Source organism: Coregonus clupeaformis, chromosome 8 (assembly GCF_020615455.1).
Source record: "Coregonus clupeaformis isolate EN_2021a chromosome 8, ASM2061545v1, whole genome shotgun sequence".
Taxonomy (NCBI): Eukaryota; Metazoa; Chordata; class Actinopteri; order Salmoniformes; family Salmonidae; genus Coregonus; species Coregonus clupeaformis.
In genome coordinates this window covers 33,493,123-33,518,633 of record NC_059199.1, presented here as the reverse complement: position 1 = coordinate 33,518,633, position 25,511 = coordinate 33,493,123, and the positions used below count along the sequence as shown (strand labels likewise).

At 42.3% G+C, this 25,511-nt stretch overlaps 2 protein-coding genes across 2 annotated transcripts in view; both read right to left on the bottom strand.

Annotated features, from left to right (window-relative positions):
• Positions 1-1,119: 1,119 nt before the first annotated feature.
• LOC121571777 (atrial natriuretic peptide receptor 1-like) overlaps positions 1,120-25,511 on the bottom strand; it is a 123,950-nt gene continuing 99,558 nt past the window's right edge. Inside the window, exons 8-22 of the mRNA XM_041883455.1 lie at positions 24,810-24,894; positions 19,188-19,308; positions 18,979-19,053; positions 17,609-17,689; positions 17,336-17,440; positions 16,896-16,967; positions 15,893-16,052; positions 15,062-15,217; positions 6,194-6,362; positions 5,734-5,880; positions 5,334-5,457; positions 4,988-5,056; positions 3,640-3,814; positions 3,401-3,499; positions 1,120-3,292 (exon numbers count right to left, since the gene is read on the bottom strand). Of these exons, the coding sequence (XP_041739389.1) occupies positions 3,141-3,292; positions 3,401-3,499; positions 3,640-3,814; positions 4,988-5,056; positions 5,334-5,457; positions 5,734-5,880; positions 6,194-6,362; positions 15,062-15,217; positions 15,893-16,052; positions 16,896-16,967; positions 17,336-17,440; positions 17,609-17,689; positions 18,979-19,053; positions 19,188-19,308; positions 24,810-24,894 (1,790 nt within the window). The 3' untranslated portion in view covers positions 1,120-3,140. The remainder of the gene's footprint in view (positions 3,293-3,400; positions 3,500-3,639; positions 3,815-4,987; positions 5,057-5,333; positions 5,458-5,733; positions 5,881-6,193; positions 6,363-15,061; positions 15,218-15,892; positions 16,053-16,895; positions 16,968-17,335; positions 17,441-17,608; positions 17,690-18,978; positions 19,054-19,187; positions 19,309-24,809; positions 24,895-25,511) is intronic.
• On the bottom strand, positions 7,289-7,909 carry LOC121571778 (thioredoxin, mitochondrial-like). Its single transcript, XM_041883457.2, has one exon. The coding sequence runs from the start codon at positions 7,892-7,894 to the stop codon at positions 7,391-7,393; it is 504 nt and encodes a 167-aa protein (XP_041739391.1). The 5' UTR covers positions 7,895-7,909; the 3' UTR covers positions 7,289-7,390.

The window sequence follows — 25,511 nt, the reverse complement described above, 5'->3', positions numbered from 1 at the left end:
CACCAGAGAACAAAAGGCAAAAGAGTACAGTACAGTTTGTTGTAACATGTTTGCAAATAACAAGCCAAAGCAGTATCCTCAGAGAGTCAACTTTGAGATTCTATGGTTATATCATATCCATTTAAATATACTGAACAAAAATATAAATGCAACGCATATAAGGAAATCAGCAAATTAAAATAAATAAATTAGACCCTAATCTATGGATTTGACATGACTGGGAATACAGATATGCATCTGTTGGTCACAGATAACAAACAAAAAAAGTAGGGGCATGGATCAGAAAACCAGTCAGTATCTGGTGTGACCACCATTTGCCTCATGCAGCGCGACACATCTCCTTCGCATAGAGTTGATCAGGCTGTTGATTGTGGCCTATGGAATGTTGTCCCACTCCTCTTAAATGGCTGTGTGCGAAGTGGCTGGATATTGGCGGGAACTGGAACACGCTGTCGTAAACGTTGATGCAGAACATCCCAAACATGCTCAAAGGGTGACATGTTCGGTGAGTATGCAGACCATGGAAGAACTGGGACATTTTCAGCTTCCAGGAATTGTGTATAGATTCTTGCGACATGGAGCCATGCATTATCATGCTGAAACATGAGGTGATGGCGGCGGATGAATGGCATGACAATGGGCCTCAGGATCCCATCAAGGTATCTCTGTACATTCAAACTGACATCGATAAAATGCAATTGTGTTCATTGTCCGTAGTTTATGCCTGCCCATACCATAACCCCACCGCCACCATGGGGCACTCTGTTCACAACGTTGACATCAGCAAACCGCTCACCCACATGACGCCATACACGTGGTCTGCTGTTGTGAGGCCGGTTGGACAGCATGCCAATTGCACACTCCCTCAAAACTTTAGACATCTGTGGCATTGTGTTGTGTGACAAAACTGCACATTTTAGAGTGGCCTTTTATTGTCCCCAGCACAAGGTGCTTCCGTGTAATGATCATGTTGTTTAATCAGCTTCTTGATATGCCACACCTGTCAGGTGGATGGATTATCTTGGTAAAGGAGAAATGCTCACTAACAGGGATGTAAAGAAATATGTGCAGATCATTTGAGAGAAATAAGCTTTTTGTGCGTATGGAAAATTTCGGGGGTCTTTTATTTTAGCTCATGAAACCAACACTATACATGTTGTGTTTATTTTTTTGTTCAGTGTATATATTTTTCACTATACTATGTATGCCATTTAGAAGGACTTCCAATCTGAAAAAAATCTGACTTTTCTCATCAGTAACAGTAAGAGAAGTGACGAGCTAGACTCCCTCATTCTTTTGTACCCTTGAGTGTTAAATATATGTTATTATGACATCATCTTGTAAGTAAAGGAAAAAGGACAATTACAAAATATGAATCTCAAAATGAGTTTGTAATATAATAACTTCATGTTTGAGGGCTAGCTGGTTATAAGTAACCATCTGTCTTATGTAACCATACCAAACGTAACATATCAAACTAAATGGAGTGTCTCGGATTTACGTACAGAATAATACAAAATGCTCTAAGACCAGGTTGCAACAATATGTAATTCACCCAGAAGTTGTCATTTATGGCCAAATCGAATTCTCCATTCTTCATTGTCATCGCAGTTTATCTTGAGCAGATTAAAGTAATTAATTGTTTTTTATGACCAAAAAGATTTTGAACAGTCCTGTTGAATGCATATGGACTTATTTATAAGCCTAATGAACCTTTTCACAATTTAACAGCCGTAAGTGTCCATTTGAGATATTTCACCAATGTCAATTAGATAGCCTACATTGGCATGGTGGTGATTACCTCCACTACTTCCTCCTAAAGTACATAGCCTAGCAGGCTGTGGGGCACACTTTGTGGACTGGTATTATTATGGATAACTGAGCCGTATACTACGAATCAGGTTAGCGAGGTAACTTTGGTCAACTCTGAGATCAACTCGGGATAACCGGTGACACAAATGTGGCTCTAGCCAGGTACATTTCTATAGCAACGAATCCTTCAGAAGTAACCTGATCCCGGGCAGGCTAACTCAGGGCTTACTCCATTTATATTGAATGAAGTGTTTGAGCCGTGAGTTGAGGACCAATCAAATTCTTGTGTTAAAAATAGTAATATTCAAATACATAGAACATGTTTAGTAATGACAGGATGCATTTGAAACTTCACGTGCAGTAAAACTTTCGTATGACTTAATACAATTATTTTATCGATAGGAGTGGGAAGCACACCAAAGAAATTATACGCGTAAGAAAGACAGCGCTTGTAGTTGCCCATTTCACCCCATAGCCTGCTGAATTTGCAGGTAAATTGATTTCGGCAAAAATGTAAATGTGGCACTAACTCGCCCACGGATTGATGTTTCAACATTGTCTCAATGAAGAGTTTGTCGTTCGACTAGCCATGTGTGACATGAACGCGCAGCTCATGAAGTTAGGTAATTTCAGAAAAGCCTGAGTAAATCTAGCTACATTCGTAGTATACCCTTCTAGTCTTCACTTGATTAATGTTCAATTGATATAGATATAGAACAAACTGATATTGTGATATAGAACAAACACCACTGTGAAACAAATAGAATAACGCCCGTGAAGGCTTCACATAACACTAAGGCATGTTGGAGAACACCAAGTCAGTCACAAAGTGAAATAACCACAAAATAACACATTGGACTACTCTTGTCACGATAAACAACAGGTCCAACAAGATTGTCCAAAATGTTTGTTCACAAAAGCGACGGTTACAACTATGGAACACTGGGTGGCGAGGTGGGGCCTTACCAATCGGCGCACAGCGGTGTAGCAGTGATAGCGTTCCTTTGCTTGGAGAGGTACAAGTCTAAAGCTGTCCATGGAAGGTCAAAGTTGATAGCTTATCCACCATAGCAAGTCAATCTAGAGAGAGCTTTTCCACCTATAGGAACCAAGGTATGCCCTTTAAGAGCAGTGAGACCGAGTCAATGAGACTATCATTCTGGAGGGTGTTGTCAGGAGTACAGTTTTTTGCTTATTTCTATTTCACTCCATTCCTATATGTATCTGTATGCATGTCTGTTCCTTTTACCTCAGTCCTCCCTTCCCTTCCCTCTTTCTTTCTACGGCGTCTCACCAATACTGTCTATGCATAACTCTCTCTCTCTCTACTAAGCCATGTTGTTGGTGCTCTCCCCCAGTAGCCAGTAGGTCTTCATCCACCCTTTGCCTTTCATCTCTACGTCTCCTCTCAGCTCCAGTTGGAAACAGTTGAAGTCGTCCAGCACCACGCGCGTGGCCTCCGACACGTGTATCTTCAGGGCTGAGGGATGATAACATGACATAAATGTGGTCATTTAAACCAGAGAAGGAACAGTGTTTGTCCTGATAGGTCATGAGATAGTAGATACAATAGGTTGGTCACTCTCACCCTCCCCATTGGACTCCATGCGAGAGGCTGTGTTGACTGTATCTCCAAACAAGCAGAACCGAGGCATCTTCAGTCCTACAACACCTGCACATACAGGGCCTGGGGGGAACACACAGACAACCTATTCCAATATTCCACAGAATCCAGTGATTCCACAGTTTCAGAAAAGCTCAATGAAGTGCATTTGCCAGAAAACCAATACTATTTTAACTCTACAATCCCCCACCCCTGCCGCTCACCACTGTGGATGCCACTGCGCAGACGGAGTTGCTGGGCAGGTCGGTGGCGGATCCTGAAGGAGTGTACGGCCTCCAGCAGGGCCAGGGACATGCGGGCGATCTCTCGGCCGTGCAGCTTGCCATTCCTCACCGGCAGCCCAGACACCACCATGTACGCATCGCCTATCGTCTCCACCTGAGGGCGCCACAGAGAGAGACGGTCACACTGTCGCTAGGGTTCTTAAAGGGAAACTTCAAAAATGTTCTACTTTGCATTCATCATCTCCAGCACCACCCCAACATCAACATATGTGAAAATGGTGCATTTCTATGTCTTGTGGGGCAGCAGGTAGCTTAGTGGGTAAGAGCGTTGTGCCAGTAACCGAAAGGTCGCTGGTTCTAATCCCCGAGCTGACTAGGTGAAAAATCTGTTGATGTGCCCTTAAGCAAGGCACTTAACCCTAATTGCTCCTGTAAGTCGCTCTGGATAAGAGCGTCTGCTAAATGACTAAAATGTAAATGTTGTAATAAAAAAGATAGAGGAAGATAAGTGTTTCCAATGACATCATCGGTGTGTATGGTGTGATTTTGACCAATTGTGAGTACATTTTACATTTTTTACATTTTAGTCATTTAGCAGACACTCTTATCCAGAGCGACTTACAGGAGCAATTAGGGTTAAGTGCCTTGCTTAAGGGCACATCGACAGATTTTTCACCTAGTCGGCTCGGGGATTAGAACCAGCGACCTTTCGGTTACTGGCACAACGCTCTTACCCACTAAGCTACCTGCCGCGGCATTGCCTACTAATTATTGAGTAATTGTCTCCTAATTGGTTGATGATGTCATTGGAAACACCTATCTTTCTCTATCTTTTTTACTACAAAACATAGAAATGCACCATTTTTACTTATGTTGATGTTGGGGTGGTGCTGGAGATGATGCATGTGAAGTTAAAACATTTTGAAATGTCCCTTTAAATATGTCCTTAACCCAGTGTTGGGTAACTGTGGTACAGGAGGACCGCAGTGTGTCCAGGTCTTTGTGTCATTCTAGCTCCAACACACCTGATTCAACTAATCCTCAAGCAATTGATTAGCTGAATCAGTTGTATTAATGCTGGACTGGAACAAAAGCTTGCACACCCTGTGACCATGTGTGTATAACAAGGTGTAGAGCAGGGTTCTTCAATTCCGGTCCTGGAGGGCCGAAACACCTCTGTTTTTCATCCTCTCCTTCTAATCAGGGGCTAATTCAGACCTGGGACACCAGGTGAGTGCAATTAACTACTAGGTAGAAATAAAAAACAGAAGTGTTTCGGCCCTCCAGGACCGGAATTGAAGAACCCTGGTTTAGAGTCTGACTTCACCTTGTAAACATCAAAGTTGTCGATGATGGCATCAAAACACGTGTAGAGGTCATTCAATAGGGTCACCACCTATGGGAAACCATGAATATTATCAGCCTCTGCATAAAATAAGTAGAATAACAGTCAATTAATTTGCCGAGCGATATAAGGCATTTTCAATCCAGTCAACTTCTGAAAAGTGCACATTGAACACAAGTATGCTTAAATGGAGTGCAGTTCATCGGTCCCAACTCAAATATATTATTTGTACTACTCCACTTCTCATTCATGACATCCCAAAGCCATTGCATATCAGGAGTAGACTGTATTGGCAAACTGCTATTGACTACATGAATTGAGGACTGACCTGCATGGGTGTGCTCTCTGCTGAGATGGCGGTGAAGCCCACAATGTCACTGAAGTAGATGGTGACTGAGTCAAAGGCCTCAGCCTGCACCGTCTCCCCTCTCTTCAGCTGCTCCGCTACAGAGCTACGTGAGACACAGTGTTAATCAGAGTGAGTAGGCTGTGTGTGTGTGTGTGTGTGTGTGTGTGTGTGTGTGTGTGTGTGTATGATTCAGTCCAATCACCAAATGATGTTTGGATTTATTAGTCCTCTGCAGAGTGGAGCCACTGATGAGCATTTCTGTGTGTGTATTTTTTTTAACTTGATTTAGATTTGTGGAAACACTGCATTCAAAATCATTGAGGATAACACAAAAAAGTTTAACTACGTATTTCCATTGTGGTCCTCTTAATACACTCACTGTGGAAGTATCTGGTAGAGCAGTGCCTCAGCCTTGCGTTTCTCTTCATGGTAGGCCTGCGTTCTTTCCTCCACCAGTTCTTCCAGGTTATTGGCGTACTGCTCCATACGAGACAACAGGTTGTCCAGGATATTAGACCCATAACCTCTGTGGAGGGAGGGATGGAGAGAGGGATGGAGGGAGGGATGGAGAGTGGGATGGAGGAGCAGAGTAAAGAACGGGTAAAACGGTGGAGGGAGGTTTTGAAGATAGTCGTCAGAGCAGTGCAAACCTGTTGTGAGTACATAAAGTCATTGGGGATAATAAATACATGTTTGTGTGTGGAGTGTTATTTTGAATGCAGATGAATGAAGATCTCTAAAGTGAGTGGATGGGCATAAGTGCGTGTCTGTAGACCAGGAACCATATAAAGTGCATGGCGTTAATGGAGGTTTAAGCAGTGCGTACAGACATAGTGTACCTGTTGTGTTTGCGCAGCAGCAGCTTGATGTGGTGGAACTCGGGCCTCTCGTTCATGTCCTCGCTCCAGCAGCGCTGCATGAGCTGGCCCACCTCTTCACTGTGGCTCTGGGGGCAGAGGGAGGGCCGCAGGTAGGGCCACTGGCCCAGGGCCACGCGTTCTACGATCTCTGGCAGAGAGAAAGAGGGAAGGAGGAAGACAAGGGAGAGAGAGAATATGTGAGAATTCATATAGCCATATTGTACTATTGTACTAAGGCACACATCGATTTAAGAGAGAGAGAGAGAGAGAGAGAGAGAGAGGGAGAGGTGGAGCTCAAGTGAGCTTAATTTAGAAAAGCTACACAGCCCTTGGACAGGCAAGCCCCTCTTCCTTTCGAGTAACAAGAACAACAAAACACTCCTTGTTAGAAGTCTCTTCTCTGTCATCAAATCTCTCCATCTCCTTCCTATCGTCCCTCTCTCTCTGTTTCCTTTCTTTTCTGTTCCAGACAAGGCAGCACTTCAAACGCAGCGGCATCGAAATAGATTTGAATATGGAAGATAAAAGGCCATGCAGAATGAGGTTGAAGGAAATGATGTGTTCTGTTAAATGCGTCAATACTTTAATGACACATTATACTGTATCTGGGTCACCGCTCATGTTTACTCTCCATATCAGCTCTTCTTACATTTACATTTACATTTAAGTCATTTAGCAGACGCTCTTATCCAGAGCGACTTACAAATTGGTACATTCAACTTAAACGACTTGTCCCTGTACGATGCAGTAAAGTACAGCGGTGTAGTTGCCCACTCTAAACAATCTATTGTAGTAAACTGGTACACACTGGCTCAGGCTGCTCTAGCAGTTTCCACAGGGTGGGGCCATTATATTACAGGTTGATGGAGGGAGGGAACCGCTGCAAGATGGGAGCAATATATGAGTAAAGAGGGGAAATGAAGTTCACACAAGCACACACCCATCACTAGACCACAGGCAGACAGAGACAGACAGAATAATACAGAGCAGAGAGTTTAGGGATGGTGTGAGCGTTTGCGTGTTTGTCAGGTGGGGTTGTGGGCAGGTGGGGGGTGGGTGGGTGGTTGGTTGTTGTTTTAACAGGTTCAACATGGCCGTGTAGCGCTGAGGACCTGGCCAGGCTCAGACAACAATGGGGTCATAAGGGGTTGGATCACAGGGATGTGATTGACATGTTCATTGTCCAATGAGCTTGCTGACAAACGAGTCCAGCGCCTCATCATCTTTGATTCCCACAAACTGGTCGATGACGTCGCCTCCTCGCGTGGCGATTACCGTGGGGACCGCCGATACCCCATATTCAATGGCCAAGTCTGTGTGATCGTCTATGTCGACCTTTGCCATGGCAACTTCGCCTTTCTGTTTGGCGACAGCTTTCTCTAATCTTGGCCCCAGTATCTTGCAGGGCCCACACCACTGGGCATGGAAGTCAATTAGCACAGGCAGCTCACTGTTGATGACTCTCTCTGTGAAGTCCTCATGGTCCTGCACGTTGTAGGAGACCTCTCCGCGGGAAGTGTGGGGCAGGGAATGGGACAGAGTGCGTTTGGGGGAAAGGAAGGATAGAGGGGCAGTGGAAGAACGCAGGGAGGTAGAGAAGGAGGAGGTGGAGGCCGGGAGACAGCGGAGGCCTTTTACAGAGAGGGTCCAAATTCTACGGACTAGCAGCTGGTGAGCCATCGTTCTGTACACTATCGTTCTGGTCTCTATATGAAGTACTTCTTCATTCCATAAACCAACAATATTTCCATCAGGGGACCGGGCTCTTCCGATGCCAATGGCCTGAACTCATTGTCCATCACCCCTCTCTCTTCTCATTTAATTTATTTATTTAACATTTACATTTTTGTCATTTAGCAGACGCTCTTATCCAGAGTGACTTACAAATTGGTGCATTCACCTTATGATAGCCAGTGGGACAACCACTCTACAAACATGGGAATGTCTTTGGTTTGTCTCTATGACATTCATATGAAGCGGAGGTACGACCTTCTAAAGTCGAGTAGTCAAAGAAATTGGACTTGTGAAGTAATCTTATACAATGTGTCACTGTTGCTAACAATTGATCTAATCACTTTCCGTAAAAGAGAATATGTATAATTAAATTAAGGGTTCATATAAATTATCATAATAAAACATATTCAGTAGCGGAATAACATTTTGGAGAAATCAGGTCTAGACTTTATTTCCTTATACATTATTATTATTATTATCATTTAATAGTCTACCTAAAAGATGAGTCTTGTTAAACTATGAAGGAATTGCAGGAAATTAGCTTCAAAACAAAACATTTCCTTGGTCCCTCAAATTAAACAAAATCAAGCTGGTGGTGTATTTAATATAGGCAATCTCAATAAGCTGGTGGTGTATTTAATATAGGCAATCTCAATAAGCTGGTGGTGTATTTAATATAGGCAATCTCAATAAGCTGGTGGTGTATTTAATATAGGCAATCTCAATAAGCTGGTGGTGTATTTAATATAGGCAATCTCAATAAGCTGGTGGTGTATTTAATATCGGCAATCTCAATAAGCTGGTGGTGTATTTAATATAGGCAATCTCAATAAGCTGGTGGTGTATTTAATATAGGCAATCTCAATAAGCTGGTGGTGTATTTAATATAGGCAATCTCAATAAGCTGGTGGTGTATTTAATATAGGCAATCTCAATAAGCTGGTGGTGTATTTAATATAGGCAATCTCAATAAGCTGGTGGTGTATTTAATATCGGCAATCTCAATAAGCTGGTGGTGTATTTAATATAGGCAATCTCAATAAGCTGGTGGTGTATTTAATATAGGCAATCTCAATAAGCTGGTGGTGTATTTAATATAGGCAATCTCAATAAGCTGGTGGTGTATTTAATATAGGCAATCTCAATAAGCTGGTGGTGTATTTAATATAGGCAATCTCAATAAGCTGGTGGTGTATTTAATATAGGCAATCTCAATAAGCTGGTGGTGTATTTAATATAGGCAATCTCAATAAGCTGGTGGTGTATTTAATATAGGCAATCTAAATAAGCTGGTGGTGTATTTAATATAGGCAATCTCAATAAGCTGGTGGTGTATTTAATATAGAAAATCTCAATAAACAATACAAATGTGAAAAAGGTTGGGAACCCCTGCTCTACCTCACCAACACATGTGACCGATCGCTTGACAATGTACGAACTGATTGAGCTATAGAAAAAGGTACAGTATTTCAATGTGTTTTCATAAGAGCCTGCCTAGGCATTTCTACTGACAGCAGCTAGGGAGCTAGCCCTTTATGACCACTGGGACATGCTCTTGATCCTACATACTTAGGGGAATGTCAAGGAGTCCTGAGTGTATTTTCCTACGCAGGAGATTTATGTTTCCCTGGAGAATAAGCAATTTAGAATGTATAAGTATGTGTACTTATACATTTTGTGTGTGTGTGTGTGTGTATGTGTGGTGAAAGATATATGGTGACAGAGAATCAGCACCTTAGAAATGTCACAGACCCAGGGCTGACAGGACTGGTATGTAGAGAAGGAGGAGTGAGAGACAGACAGAAATTAAGAAAGAAAGATAGAAAGAAAGAGGAAAGAGACAGAAAGAAAGAGAGTACCCTATGATATATTATATTTAGCACAGCCAGAAGGGCCACCCCTCAGAGCCTGGTTCCTCTCTAGGTTTCTTTCTAGGTTTCTGCCTTTCTAGGGAGTTTTTCCAAGCCACTGTGCTTCTACATCTGCATTGCTTGCTGTATGGGGTTTTAGGCTGGGTTTCTGTATAGCACTTTGTGACATCTGCTGATGTAAAAGGGGCTATATAAATACATTTGATTGATTGTTTGATTGATATTCATTTCCGCGGGAAGGTGCTGAGGGTGCTGCAGCACACCCTGATAAATATTTTATTTTCCTTTATTTCTAATAAAAAATAAAACATTTGAAAACAAGTAGGCCTTTACTAGTCCTGTATTAGCGGACCGATATAGCCGTCTGTAGCACTGGCAAAAAAATCTCAGCACCCCCACCCTCAAACATCTTCCAGAGGCTATGAATGTATAACGTTGCTGTCCTAACAACTATGTACTTCTCAGAATTTAATTGGATTCAGTGCCATGCTTCTTGAAGACAAATAACAAATGTGTAAAAAAAATTAAAATAAAAGTTCCTGTACATTTTCCCTGTCCAAGATGCCTGTCCTTGTCATTTCAAAATGATCTGTGTTCTTCACAGAAGCTAATATAGTCCAGGTCTCTTTTGAAAAATAGTTTTTATCTCAATGAGACTAACCTGAGTAAAATGTTTTATTTTTATGTGCAATGAAATGCCCAAAATAATCCAAATGAAAGACGCCAACCTCAACCGTTTTTTTTATGTTCATTGTTTCAAGTGCCCATCCATATTTGTCTGTGCTTTCATCTTTAACCCTAACCGTATTTACCTTGATATACACTACCATTCAAAAGTTTGGACACACCTACTCATTCAAGGGTTTTTCTTTATCTTTACTATTTTCTACATTGTAGAATAATATTGAAGACATCAAAACTATGATAACACATATGGAATCATGTAGTAACCAAAAAAGTGTTAAACAAATCAAAATATATTTTATATATGAGTAGCCGCCCTTTGCCTTGATGACAGCTTTGCACACTATTGGCATTCTCTCAACCAGCTTCATGAGGTAGTCACTTGGAATGCATTTCAATTAACAGTTGTGCCTTGTTAAAAGCTAATTTGTGGAATTTCTTTCCTTCTTAATGCGTTTGAGCCAATCAGTTGTGTTGTGACAAGGTAGGGGTGGTATACAGAAGATAGCCCTATCTGGTAAAATACCAAGTCCATATTATGGCAAGAACAGCTCAAATAAGCAAAGAAAAATGACAGTCCATCATTACTTTAAGACATGAAGGTCAGCCAATGCGGAATATTTCAAAAACGTTGAAAGTTTCTTGAGGTGCAGTCGCAAAAAACCATCAAGCGATATGATGAAACTGGCTCTCATGAGGACCACCACAGGAAAGGAAGACCCAGATTACCTCTGCTGCAGAGGATAAATTCATTGGAGTTACCAGCCTCAGAAATTGCAGCCCAAATAAATGCTTCACAGAGTTCAAGTAACAGACACATCTCAACATCAACTGTTCAGAGGAGTCTGCGTGATTCAGGCCTTCATGATCGATTGCTGCAAAGAAACCACTAATAAAGGACACCAATAAGAAGAAGATACTTGCTTGGGCCAAGAAACACGAGCAATGGACATTAGACCGGTGGAAATCTGTCCTTTAGTCTGAGTCCAAATTTGAGATTTTTGGTTCCAACCGCCGTGTGTTTGTGAGACGAAGAGTAGGTGAACGGATGATCTCCACATGTGTGGTTCCCACCGTGAAGAATGGAGGAGGAGGTGTGATGGTGTGGGGGTGCTTTGCTGGTGACACTGTCAGTGATTTATTTAGAATTCAAGGCACACTTAACCAGCATGGCTACCACAGCATTCTGCAGCGATATGCCATCCCATCTGGTTTGTGCTTAGTGGGACTATCATTTCTTTTTCAACAGGGCAATGACCCAACACACCTCTAGGCTGTGTAAGGGCTATTTGACCAAGAAGGAGAGTGATGGAGTGCTGCATCAGATGACCTGGCCTCAACAATCACCCGACCTCAACCCAATTGAGATGGTTTAGGATGAGTTGGACCGCAGAGTGAAGGAAAAGCAGCCAACAAGTGCTCAGCATATGTGGGAACTCCTTCAAGGCTGTTGGAAAAGCATTCCAGGTGAAGCTGGTTGAGAGAATGCCAAGAGTGTGCAAAGCTGTCATCAAGGCAAAGGGTGGTTACTTTGAAGAATCTCAAATATATAATATATTTTGATTTGTTTAACACTTTTTTGGTTGCTACATGATTCCATATGTGTTATTTAATAGTTTTGATGTCTTCACTATTATTCTACAATGTAGAAAATAGTAAAAATAAAGAAAAACCCTGGAATGAGTAGGTGTGTCCAAACTTTTGACTGGTACTGTATATTCTTTAATACCGTAATTGCAGTGCCTTCAGAAAGTATTCATACTGTCACGACTTCCTCCGAAGCTGTTAGGCCTACTGCTGCTAGGTAGCTCTCTCTCTGCTCTCCCCCTCCCCTCTGTCTGTCCTTGATTGCAGGAGTGAAGTCTGGTGTGCGGGAGTCAGGGTTCCAGCTGCAGCTCATTCACCATAATCACCTCAGCCTTTAAGACCCGGTCAAACTTTCCACTCATCGTCAGATCATAGTCAAGACAACCATGTTAGTCTCGCTGCCGACTCAACCTGTCTGTTTTCGCTCTTGTGTTTTTTGGACTGTTTATTTACTTTTTCTCCTGTGCCACAGATATTTGGAACCTGACTCCTGCCTCCGCTTCACTCCTGCCACCACCATCCTGCTCTCCACTATCGGGCCTCTCCTTTGGACTCACCACGGACACTAGGACATTACGGTACCACACCTGCCCTGACCTGGATCTGTACCCTCCCTGTAACCTGGACTTGCTCTTCCCCATTTATTGGAAACCTGGACTATTGAACATTATAATAAACCTGTTAAAACTTCTCTGGCTTGGTGTACTTGTCTGCATTTGGGTTCTATCCAGTTAAATCATAACAGAAGCTGCCTCCTCTCCTTGTTCGGGCAGGCTTCGGCGTTCGTTGTCACCGGCCTTCTAGCCACTGCCACTCCTCATCTCATCATTCCATTTGTCTTGTCAATTACACACACCTGGTTCATATCCCCTCATCAGTACCTGTATAAGTGTTCCCTCTGCCCCCTTGTCTTTGTGTGGGATTGTTTATTGTGGAGGTTAGATTAGCTCGGTGGAGCTCTTTGTATTTAGTATCGCCGGGATATTCACACGTGTGCCTTGTTGTTTTCCAGTGCGCCGTATTTCCACACTGGAGTGTTTGAAGCATTGTAATAACCTCCCGAGTGGCGCAGTGGTCTAAGGCACTGCATCGCAGTGCTAGCTGTGCCACTAGAGATCCTGGTTCGAATCCAGGCTCTGTCGTAGCCGGCCGCGACCGGGAGACCCATGGGGCGGCGCACAATTGGCCCAGCGTCGTCCAGGGTAGGGGAGGGAATGGCCGGCAGGGATGTAGCTCAGTTGGTAGAGCATGGCGTTTGCAACGCCAGGGTTGTGGGTTTGATTCCCACGGGGGGCCAGTATGAAAAATACAAAAAATAATGTATGCACTAACTGTAAGTCGCTCTGGATAAGAGCGTCTGCTAAATGACTAAAATGTAAATGTTAAGGAATAAACCTTTTTATTTTGTGATTTACCCTCCTGCGCCGGATTCCTTCTAAATCACTCACCACACATACCCCTTGACTTATTCCACATTGTGTTGTGTTACAGCCTGAATTCAAAATTGATTACGTAGTGAAAATATGTTTCTAGAAATGTATGTACATTTATTGAAAATGAAATACAGAAATAGTAATTTACATAAGTATTCACACCCCTGAGGTGGAGTCAATACTTTGTAGAAGCACCTTTGGCAGCAATTACAGCTGTGAGTCTTTCTGGGTAAGTCTCTAAGACATTTCCACACCTGGATTGTGCAACATTTGCCAATTAATATTAAAAAAATTATTCAAGCTCTGTCAAGTTGGTTGTTGATCATTGCTAGACAACCATTTTCAGGTCTTGCCATACATTTTCAAGTAGATTTAAGTCAAAACTGCAACTCGGACACTCAGGAATATTCACGGTCTTCTTGGTAAGCAACTTCAGCATAGATTTTGCCTTGTGTTTTAGGTTATTGTCCTGCTGGAAGGTAAATTCATCTCCCAGTATCTGGTGGAAAGCAGACTGAAGCAGGTTTTTCTCTAGGATTTTGCTTGTGCTTAGCTCCATTCCGTTTATTTTTTATCCTGAAAAACTCCACAGTCCTTAACGATTACAAGCATACTCATAACATGATGCAGCCACCTCTATGCTTGGAAATATGGAGAGTGGTACTCAGGAATGTGTTGTATTGGATTTGCCCCAAACATAACACTTTGTATTTAGGACAAAAAGTTCATTGCTTTGCCACATTTTTTGCAGTATTACTTTAGAGCCTTGTTGCAAACAGGATGCATGTTTTGGAATATTTGTATTCTCTACAGGCTTACGTCTTTTCACTCTGTCAATTAGGTTAGTATTGTTGAGTAACTACAATGTTGTTGATCCATCCTCAGTTTTCTCCTATCACAGCCATTAAACGATCTCCTATCACAGCCATTAAATTATTTTAAAGTCACCATTGGCCTCATGGTGAAATCCCTAAGCGGTTTCCTTCCTCTCCGGCAACTGAGTTAGGAAAGACGCTTGTATCTTTGTAGTGACTGGGTGTATTGATACACCATCCAAAGTGTAATTAATAACTTCACCATGCTCAAAGGGATATTCAATGTCTTTGTGTTTGATATTCACTGCTTGACTGAGGGACCTTACATATAATTGTATGTGTGGGGTACAGAGATTAGGTAGTCATTCAAAAATCAACCTAAACATTATTATTGCAGACAGAGTGAGTCCATGCAACTTATTACGTGACATTTATGTGAATAATTATTTAGGCTTGCCATAACAAAGGGGCCGAATACTTATTGACTCAATACATTTCAGCTTTTCATTTTCAATTAATTGGTAAACATTTTGAAAAACATAATTCCACTTTGACATTATGGGGTACTGTGTTTAGGCCAGTGACCAAAACATCTCAATTTAATCCATTTTAAATTCAGGCTGTAATCCAACAAAATTTGGAAAAAGTCAAGGGGTGTGAATACTTTCTGAAGGCACTGGACATGCCTGTACTTGCCTGAAGAACACACACAGACACACACACCTTTGGGGCTGAGGGTGTCGCCCTCCATGTGGAAGACCCCTCTGAGCAGGGCCAGCTCTTGCAGGATGATGCCGAAGCTGTAGATGTCTCCTTTCTGAGTGCCACACGGTGGGGGACACTCTGCCCTCAGCAGCTCTGGAGCTGCCCACAATTTCCCTGTAAAGGGAGAGGGAGTGAAGGGGGATTGGAGAGAAAGAAAGAGGGAGGTAGAGGGGGAAAGTGGGAGAGAGAAGAGGTGGATACATTTCTTTATTACATTTTTTATTTTTTGACCTTTATTTTAACAGGGAAGACATCTTGAGACCTAGGTCTCTTTTTCAAATGCGCCCTATATAATACAACATAAATATACACATTATACACAAAATATATGTATACACATAAGAATAAAAGGCCATTTCAAGATGTATTACGAGTTTCCTTTAGCCAAAGATGTACTTAGAGAGAGAGAAAGAGACAGATTGACTGAGAGTTTTAATACCCACTTTCTCAATCAGCAACTAATCAAGACTTTTTCAGCCAGGTGATTTGACTGTTGAGCCACATCAATGACAAGTAATTCAATGGAGCCAGCACGGGCTTTCTCTCAGGAGCGGACATTGTTACAGAACATTTAGACAGAAATATTTTGTGTAAAACAGGTGTGCCAGCCAATTGTATCAGAAAATGGGCATGTTTTGTTTTTGAATATCAACAACAATGGCAGGGATTGAGCCACTAAATCACTTGGTTTGAGTTATTTAAAGTGTGTGTGTGTGTGTTTGCTCATGCGGTCGAGTCTGTGTGTCTTTGTCTACGTGTGAGTGTATTTCTGCAGCTCAGGTAACTCACGGGCATAGTAGGCGTGTGTGTCCTCCATATTGGACTTTTCGCGGAAGCTGGCCAGCCCGTAGTCAGTGATCTTCAGAACAAAGCGACTGTCCACCACACAGTTTGAGGACTTCAGGTTACCATGGGAGACGATGACGCTGTTGTGAAGGAAGGCCATCCCCTAGAATCAAAGATGGTGTGATTCACAAGAAATCCAACCAGTGGGCGACCCTGTGTAAAATGTTACCCCCACAGTTCCATGCAGAGGGGCGGGAACTGTCACACATGCTTTTAGCCAACAAAATTGCATTTGCTGAACAACCTATGCATTGCAAGTCAATAACCAAAAATGGTGTACCCTCCCATTAACTTCCATTGAAAATATGCATAACTTCCTTTGCAAAGACTCACACTTCCTGTGGACAGACAAAAGTGCAGAGCTAGCCTTCTTACAACAGCTATCTCTGCTAGAATGTACATTGAGGGGCATTAAATCGAAGCCAACTCAGGTAAAAGGCATGACTTCTTCATTCATTATTCTAACCAGGAAACCAGGAGGTGTCAGACACCATCTGTCTACCCTTCATTATAAGCATCACGAGGCAATATACCTGACAGGTTGGTTGGATCTGGTGTAATCCCAAACATCTTGTTGAAAATATATGACACAAATCTAGTGTAAGAGAATTTAATAAAGTGTGAGTGAGAGGTAACATGCTTGGCAATACTTTTTGTATTGACAATTTTTAAAAAAAACAGTAGAAGTATGATAGAATAAATATTATTTGAATATTTTCTACCTCTCCCTTAGCAAAAAGTTAGCCCCCATAATGTGAAAATAACATTAAGTACCAGTTTAGTGGTTTCGGGCATTCAGCACATACAGTACATATATTATGCTTGTGACCCCGTTGGTTTAGAATCCTGGACCCATCGCTACCTTTTCATAAACCCCTTCCTCACTTTCCTCCTATACTGGCCTATATCTTTGTTTCAAATCTTTGAATGGAGGATGAAGACGCACCTTAACAATGTCGTTGATGAGAGAGTATCTGAACATCCAGTCCAAGGTGATGCTCTCGCTCTCCATAAGATCCTGCACAACACATTAACATAAACATGACTATTTACACACACACACACACACTCTAAATATGTTTCAAATCAGCCATACATGAAAGTCACCCACAGGTTAATCCCAGTCCACAATGCTAACATCATAATATGCATGACATGTCATATTCCATTCACACAGGCTGTCGGTATTCAACACTGTAGCCTAGAGGGTAAACCAACCATCTCAGGACCCAAGGGTAGCTACTGTTCATGACTTATTCATTGTGTGAATGTGTGATATGGGAGATAAGAGACCAATAGGGGTTTTAGTTAACAACGCTAAGGTTATAAGGTTATAAAGGTTATAGAATAGAATGGAACAATGAGATCCAATAGGTTGTGAAGTACCTGCAGGCTGCCCCGGGGGCAGTACTCTGTGATAATACAGATGTTGGGAGGATCGATACAGGCTCCGATAAAGCGAGTCAGGTGCTCGTTTTGAACATCACGCATCTGGAGGCAAGAAGATTAACATCGATACCAACATACTTGCAACTGCATACAAAAGCATTTACACCTGAGCAAAGTATACACCTTAGAACATAATAAGTATAAGAAATACTAGATAGGACATTGTTGCTCTGGCAACATGTTTGCAAGCCTATTGAATAAAACCCTCACATGTTTGAGCTCAAAAAGCACCATCCTGGTGAGCTCGATGCGCTTCTTGTTAGTGACGTACTTAATGGCCACAATGTTTCCCTGGAAAGGAGGACATGTTAATTAACACAATATTTCACCATGGTTTTACTTCAGTAATATGGGGTGACCTATTTATTTTAAAGTATTGTAAAATGAGTGTAATCCACTTGTAATTCCTACTCCAAAGATGTAAACTATGCAAATGCCCACGTGAACCCTATCAGAATCCTGGTATGAACACTTATCACTGGCAAATATTGGGTCCCACTTTAAACGAAGTAAAACTTATAAAGACTTCATATAGCATGCATAAAGGCGTCATAAGCTCTACATATATGCTTCACAAATAATCTGTAAGAGTATATCATACACTGTAAATGGCTTATAAAGGGTGACATAACTATTCCTACTGTAGAGCAAATGTGACATAACACACTATGTATGTTTATACACTGTTTATAGCAGGGGTTCTCAAAGTGGGGTCCAGGTACTGCAGGGGGTCCGTGGATATTTTTTAAAATTAATATTACTAACAACAACAGATTAAACGAATTTTGGCAAAGGGATCCATGGAATACGTTTTGAGGGTGCAATACAATACAATGTAATATTATTAATCTACAATGTATGTTCTTAACCCTGGGCAACATGGGCCTGGGAGGCTCACAGGGTTATTGGTATCCACAGTACTCCACCAATTATAAAAAATTTAACTCAGTGCTTCTTGTATTCCTCAAAAATGTTTTTAAAACCATAAATGCACTGTAATTTAAGCTTCAAAACTGTAAAGTTGTATCTCTGCCTCATGGCAAAATATGTGGAATTGCAGGATATTAGCTTTAAAACTGCAACAACAAAAAAATCTCTCAGCCCCATGACAAAATGTGTAGAATTGCAGGAAATTAGCTTGAAAACTGCAACATTTTCTCTCAGATGCTTAGAAGTGGGCCTTTAAAATGTTCCTGCCCAGGGCCAGAGACTCGGTTCGTCTGGGCATGTACGGCCAAAGTCATAATCATACTCCTTCTATGATATTATTATCTCACTCGTGTTGTGTTCTGATTATGAGGGGTCTCTGATGAATTTGCTATCATAAAAGGGGTCAAAAGAGCGCCAAAAGAGTTTGAGAACCCCTGATTTATAGAGTATGACATACGCTTATAGATGATTTGTGAAGCATTTATGTACTGCTTATGAAGCCTTTATGTATGCTACATAAAGCCTATATAAGTTGTACTTCATTTAAACCGGGACCAACTATTGTAGGTAGCACTACACAAATCCTTAATAAAGCAAACATCATTAGCATTGCCAGTGTATTACAACAATCCCTGTGTAAAAGAACAGACCTTGTAGTAGCCAGTTTTGGCATAGATCTGGAAGTTTCCTTCCATGGTTAGGAGGGAGCCATAGTTTGAGCCTCTCTGTGGACCATATAGAGAGGGAATGAGAACAGCGTGCTTTTTCAACACAATGTGTTTCTCTGTTTGAGTGTGTGTAGGTGTACTGTATTTCATGTCTTTATATATTGGTATGTTTGTATTTCTCCATGCAGTACCAGAGACAGGGTGAGTCTGCTGCAGGCCCTGCGCAGCACTTTCTCCAGGTTGCTCATCTGCACGTCCTCCCACTGCACCCGCCAGAGCTGAGCAGCCAACTCATTCTCCAACTTCAGCTTCCTGATGGACAGAGTGTGGGGGGGGAGTGAGAGAGGGACAAACAGAGAGAGAAGGGGGAGGGTGAGAGAAGGGGACACCAAAGGGTGATGGAGCGAGGAGGCTTGGGAGAGGTTCATAGATAGAGAGGAGAGAGAGAGAGAGAGAGAGAGAGAGAGAGAGAGAGAGAGAGAGAGAGAGAGAGAGAGAGAGAGAGAGAGAGAGAGAGAGAGAGAGAGAGAGAGAGAGAGAGGGAGGGAGAGAGAGAGAGAGAGAGAGAGAGAGAGAGAGAGAGAGAGAGAGAGAGAGAGAGAAGGAGAAACAGTTAGGAGAGAGTAGAGAAAGGAGGTGAGGATAGTGGAAGACAAAAGTGTGTGAGGGCGACGGAGAAAGAGAAATCAATAAAGAGAAAGAGAGAATGAGAATCCAGAATAAAGGACAGAGAGATTAAGGAGAGGGCTGGATGTGTTTCAGTGTGAGTGTACACTGTGTAGGACTGCACCTCTACCCACACAGGCCATCAACACTCCAAAATGAGTACTTCGGTCACCCGCCACCCACTACAAACTACAAACTGTATTCACACACACATTTCTCAGAAACAAATGCAACCCAACTATAGCATTGGGGATGGGATTAATTCATTTGGATAGAGATTAATATCTGAGCCCTATTATAGTGAGTGACCTGATTGGAGTGTCAACCCTCAATTTGTGATTACAACTTAACCGAGTCATCATCCACCAACAGTGCTGTATGTGTGAAGTTGTTTAGACGTGTACCTTGATATCATAGGCGTCTGGTGGCACCTTAATTGGGGAGGACGGGCTCATACTAATGGCTGGGACGGAATTAATGGAATGGTATCAAACATGTCACACGTGGTTTCCATGGTTTCCATGTGTTCGATACTATTCCCTTCACTCCATTCCAGCCATTGTTATGAGCTGTCCTCCCCTCAGCAGCCTCCTGTGCTTGATCTAACATTCTTTACTGTAATGGAACATTATGTAAGAAAAGGTCAAAAAGCCACTATTCATGTGTAGTAATAACCCATTTATGTTGTTGTTTTTTAAATCTATGAACATACAAACACATCATACAGTAGATTAAATTTACTTTACACAATCCATTTACAGATACACTTCACATATGCTAAGTAATCAATAGATTAAGTAATTCATATAGTAAGCACTTATTTTACAAGAATATGAAAATAAACATTCATAAATGTATCCGCCAACGGCTATGTGCTATTCAAATGTACTACACATTGCTGTATTTTATACAATGTGAAATAAATGTGCAAAAAGGGTCTGTGTAATTTTACAGCACATCACAACTGTTAAAGGGATTGTTGCAAGCAATGAGGCCCTTTATCTACTTCCCCAGAGTCGGATGAACTCGTGGATAAAATGTGTATGTCTCTGTGTCCAGTAAGAAGGAAGTTAGAGGTAGTTTTGTGAGCCAATGCTAACTAGCATACCCATAGCACGCTAGCAGATACCCATAGACTTCCAGTCGGTGCGCTAATGCTAGTTAGCAACTTCCTTCAAACTGCACGCAGAGACATAAAAATGGTATCAACAAGTTCATCAGACTCTGGGGAAGTAGATAAGGGCATCACCGGAAAAAATCTGAAGTATCCCTTTAATAAAATGTGAAATATCGGAAATATCAGACAAAAGTAAAGATACAGGATAGCTTATATCAAGCACAAAGTGACTTAAGCATAATTATTGGCAAGAATATGGAACTGAACTTGAACTGTTTCACTTTTCACCTATCAAAGTTACCTTAACTCTCTAGAAAACGTAAAAACATATTGCTTTTTTATCAAATCAAATTTTATTTGTCACATGCGCCGAATACAACAGGTGTAGACATTACCGTGAAATGCTTACTTACAGCCCTTAACCAACAATGCATTTATTTCTTAATAAAAAAGTAAAATAAAACAACAACAACAAAAAAGTGTTGAGAAAAAAAGAGCAGAAGTAAAATAAAATAACAGTAGGGAGGCTATATACAGGGGGGTACTGGTGCAGAGTCAATGTGCGGGGGCACCGGCTAGTTGAGGAAGTTGAGGTAATATGTACATGTGGGTAGAGTTAAAGTGACTATGCATAAAATAATTAACAGAGTAGCAGCAGCGTTAAAAAGATGGGGTGGGGGTGCAAATAGTCCGGGTAGCCATGATTAGCTGTTCAGGAGTCTTATGGCTTGGGGGTAGAAGCTGTTGAGAAGCCTTTTGGACCTAGACTTGGCGCTCCGGTACCGCTTACCGTGCGGTAGCAGAGAGAACAGTGTATGACTAGGGTGGCTGGAGTCTTTGACAATTTTGAGGGCCTTCCTCTGACACCGCCTGGTATAGAGGTCCTGGATGGCAGGAAGCTTGGCCCCAGTGATGTACTGGGCTGTACGCACTACCCTCTGTAGTGCCTTGCGGTGGATGGTGCAGCTGTATAACTTTTTGAGGATCTGAGGACCCATGCCAAACCTTTTCAGTCTCCTGAGGGGGAATAGGCTTTGTCATGCCCTCTTCACGACTGTCTTGGTTGTGTTTGGACCATTACCACCTGGGGGCAGCGTGTCAGGAAGTCCAGGATCCAGTTGCAGAGGGAGGTGTTTAGTCCCAGGATCCTTAGCTTAGTGATGAGCTTTGAGGGTACTATGGTGTTGAACGCTGAGCTGTAGTCAATGAATAGCATTCTCACGTAGGTGTTCCTCTTGTCCAGGTGGGAAAGGGCAATGTGGAGTGCAATAGAGATTGCATCATCTGTGGATCTGTTGGGGCGGTATGCAAATTGGAGTGGGTCTAGGGTTTCTGGGATAATGGTGTTGATGTGAGCCATGACCAGCCTTTCAAAGCACTTCATGGCTACAGACATCAGTGCTATGGGTCGGTAATCATTTAGGCAGGTTATCTTAGTGTCCTTGGGCACAGGGACTATGGTGGTCTGCTTGAAACATGTTGGTATTACAGACTCAGTCAGGGACATTTTGAAAATGTTGGTGAAGACACTTGCCAGTTGGTCAGCACATGCTCGCAGTACACGTCCTGGTAATCCGTCTGGCCCTGCGGCCTTGTGAATGTTGACCTGCTTAAAAGTCTTACTCACATCGGCTACGGAGAGCGTGATCACATAGTCATCTGGAACAGCTGGTGCTCTCATGCATGCTTCAGTGTTGCTTGCCTCGAAGCGAGCATAGAAGTGATTTAGCTCGTCTGGTAGGCTTGTGTCACTGGGCAGCTCGTGGCTGTGCTTCCCTTTGTAGTCTGTAATAGTTTTCAAGCCCTGCCACATCCGACGAGCGTCAGAGCCGGTGCAGTACGATTCAATCTTAGTCCTGTATTGACTCTTTGCCAGTTTGATGGTTCGTCGGAGGGCATAGCGGGATTTCTTATAAGCGTCCTGGTTAGAGTCCCGCTCCTTGAAAGCGCCAGCTCTACCCTTTAGCTCAGTGCGGATGTTGCCTGTAATCCATGGCTTCTGGTTGGGGTATGTACGTACGGTCACTGTGGGGACGACGTCATCGATGCACTTATTGATGAAGCCAGTGACTGATGTGGTGTACTCCTCAATGCTATCTGAAGAATCCCGGAACGTGTTCCAGTCTGTGCTAGCAAAACAGTCCTGTAGCTTAGCATCTGCGTCATCTGACCACTTTTTTATTAACCGAGTCACTGGTGCTTCCTGCTTTAGTTTTTGCTTATAAGCAGGAATCAGAAGGATAGAGTTATGGTCAGATTTGCCAAATGGAGGGCGAGGGAGAGCTTTGTACGCGTCTCTGTGTGTTGAGTAAAGGTGGTCTAGAGTTTTTTTCTCCTCTGGTTGCACATTTAACATGCTGGTAGAAATTAGGTAGAACGGATTAAAGTTTCCCTGCATTAAAGTCCCCGGCCACTAGGAGCGCTGCCTCTGGATGAGCGTTTTCCTGTTTAGTTATGGCCTTATACAGCTCATTGAGTGCAATCTTAATGCCAGCATTGGTTTGTGGTGGTAAATAGACAGCTATGAAAAATATAGATGAAAACTCTCTTGGTAAATAGTGTGGTCTACAGCTTATCATAAGGTACTATACCTCAGGCGAGCAAAACCTAGAGACTTCCTTAGTATTTGATTTTGTGCACCAGCTGTTGTTTACAAATTTACACAGACGGCCACCCCTTGTCTTACCGGAGTCAGCCGTTCTATCCTGCTAATGTAGTGTATAGCCCGCTAGCTGTATGTTGTCCATGTCGTTGTTCAGCCACGACTCGGTGAAACATAAGATATTACAGTTTTTAATGTCCCGTTGGTAGGATAAGCATAATCATAGGTCATCTAATTTATTTTTCAATGATTGAAGATTGGCTAATAGGATTGATGGAAGAGGCAGTTTACTCGCTCGCCGTTGGATCCTTACGAGGCACCCCAACCTACGTCCACGATATCTCTGTCTCTTTATCCTGCGAATGACAGGGATTTGGGCCTTGTCGGGTGTCTGTAGGATATCCTTCGCGGCCGCCTCGTTGAAGAAAAAATCTTCGTCCAATACGAGGTGAGTAATCGCTGTCCTGATATCCAGAAGCTCTTTTTGGTTATAAGAGACGATGGCAGAAACATTATGTACAGAATAAATTACAAATAACGCGAAAAAACACACATAATAGTACAATTGGTTAGAGGGCTGTAAAACGGCAGCCATCTTCTCCGGCGCCATCGTCACGTATATATATATATATATATTTGATACGAGACATAATATACTTTGACCTTAAGCCTGATATTCCTACAGGGGGAAAAAATAAGTAAGGTATACGTTCACCTGGACTTGCACTCAATGTTCAACAATTTTATCACAAGACATGACAAGCTATAAAGCAAATGACCTTTTCAGCTGCAAGTCTGATGGAGCTGGATACAAGCCAGAGAGAAGGGTCAAAGGGCAAACACGGGGCTGGGGGTGAGTTATCACTGGGTCGTGTTCATTAGCGCACACAACGGTAAATATAAAAAAATGCTTTCAATGGAAAATGAAAATGAACGTTTTTGATTAAACAGGTCCAGGTAGTCCCTCACTGTTTCAGTCTGTTTATTTCTGAGTGGTGCCTAATGAACATGACCCTGGTGGTGAGTCATCACTGAAGAGGAGACAGAAACACTTTTATTCGTTCCTTCTTGGTCTGGCAGTGATCTCCCTGTAATGTGTAAAGAAAGAGGAAGGAAAAAGAGGAAGAAAGACAGTGAAAAGAGGAGAGTAGAGTGAAGAGGACAGGAGAAAGATAGACAGAGTAACAATGTGGGTAAGAAAGTTAAACAGGGAGGCAAAAAACATACCATGATTGTAGAGATTAAAGGTAGAAAAGCAAACAGAAGAGAAAGAGAGCAGAGTATGGGAAGAGAGTGAACAGAAAGGCAAGAGCGATAGAGGATGGGTGGAGGAGGGGTCGGGAGTGGAGAGGTGGCATCAGAACCCATAACCATTGACTAGTGTCTTCCTCGGGGAAGGGGTACGGTAAAAAAGGGGGCACCACTGACCTGTAGATGAAGACGGTGACGGTGACGATGATGATGAAAATGAAGCACAAAATGATGGCGACCATCTGGTGCATTGTGACCGTCCCTGGGAGGAAAGGAAATACCATGTCATAGCATGTGTAGCCTACACCCTGAAATGGCATGGTTTTGTTGATATAGCTATTATATTTTTACATTTTAGTCATATAGCAGACACTTATCCCTAGCCACTTATAGTATGTGCATTCAGCTAAGGTAGGTAAAAATAACCAAGTAATATACAGTACCAGTCAAAAGTTTGGACACCTACATATTTAAGGGTTTTTCTTTATTTTTTAAAACTATTTTCTACATTGTAGAATAATAGTGAAGACATCAAAACTATGAAATAACACATATGGAATCATGTAGTAACCAAAAAATTGTTCAACATATCAACATATATTTATATTTGAGATTCTTCAAATAGCCATCCTTTGTCATGATGACAGCTTTGCACACTCTTGGCATTCTCTCAACCAGCTTCACCTGCAATGCTTTTCCAACAGTCTTGAAGGAGTTCCCACATATGCTTAGAACTTGTTGGCATTTTTTCCTTCACTCTGCCGTCCGACTCATCCCAAACCATCTCAATTTGGTTGAGGTCGGGGGATTATAGAGGCCAGGTCACCTGATGTAGCACTCCATCACTCTCCTTCTTGGTAAAATAGCCCTTACACAACC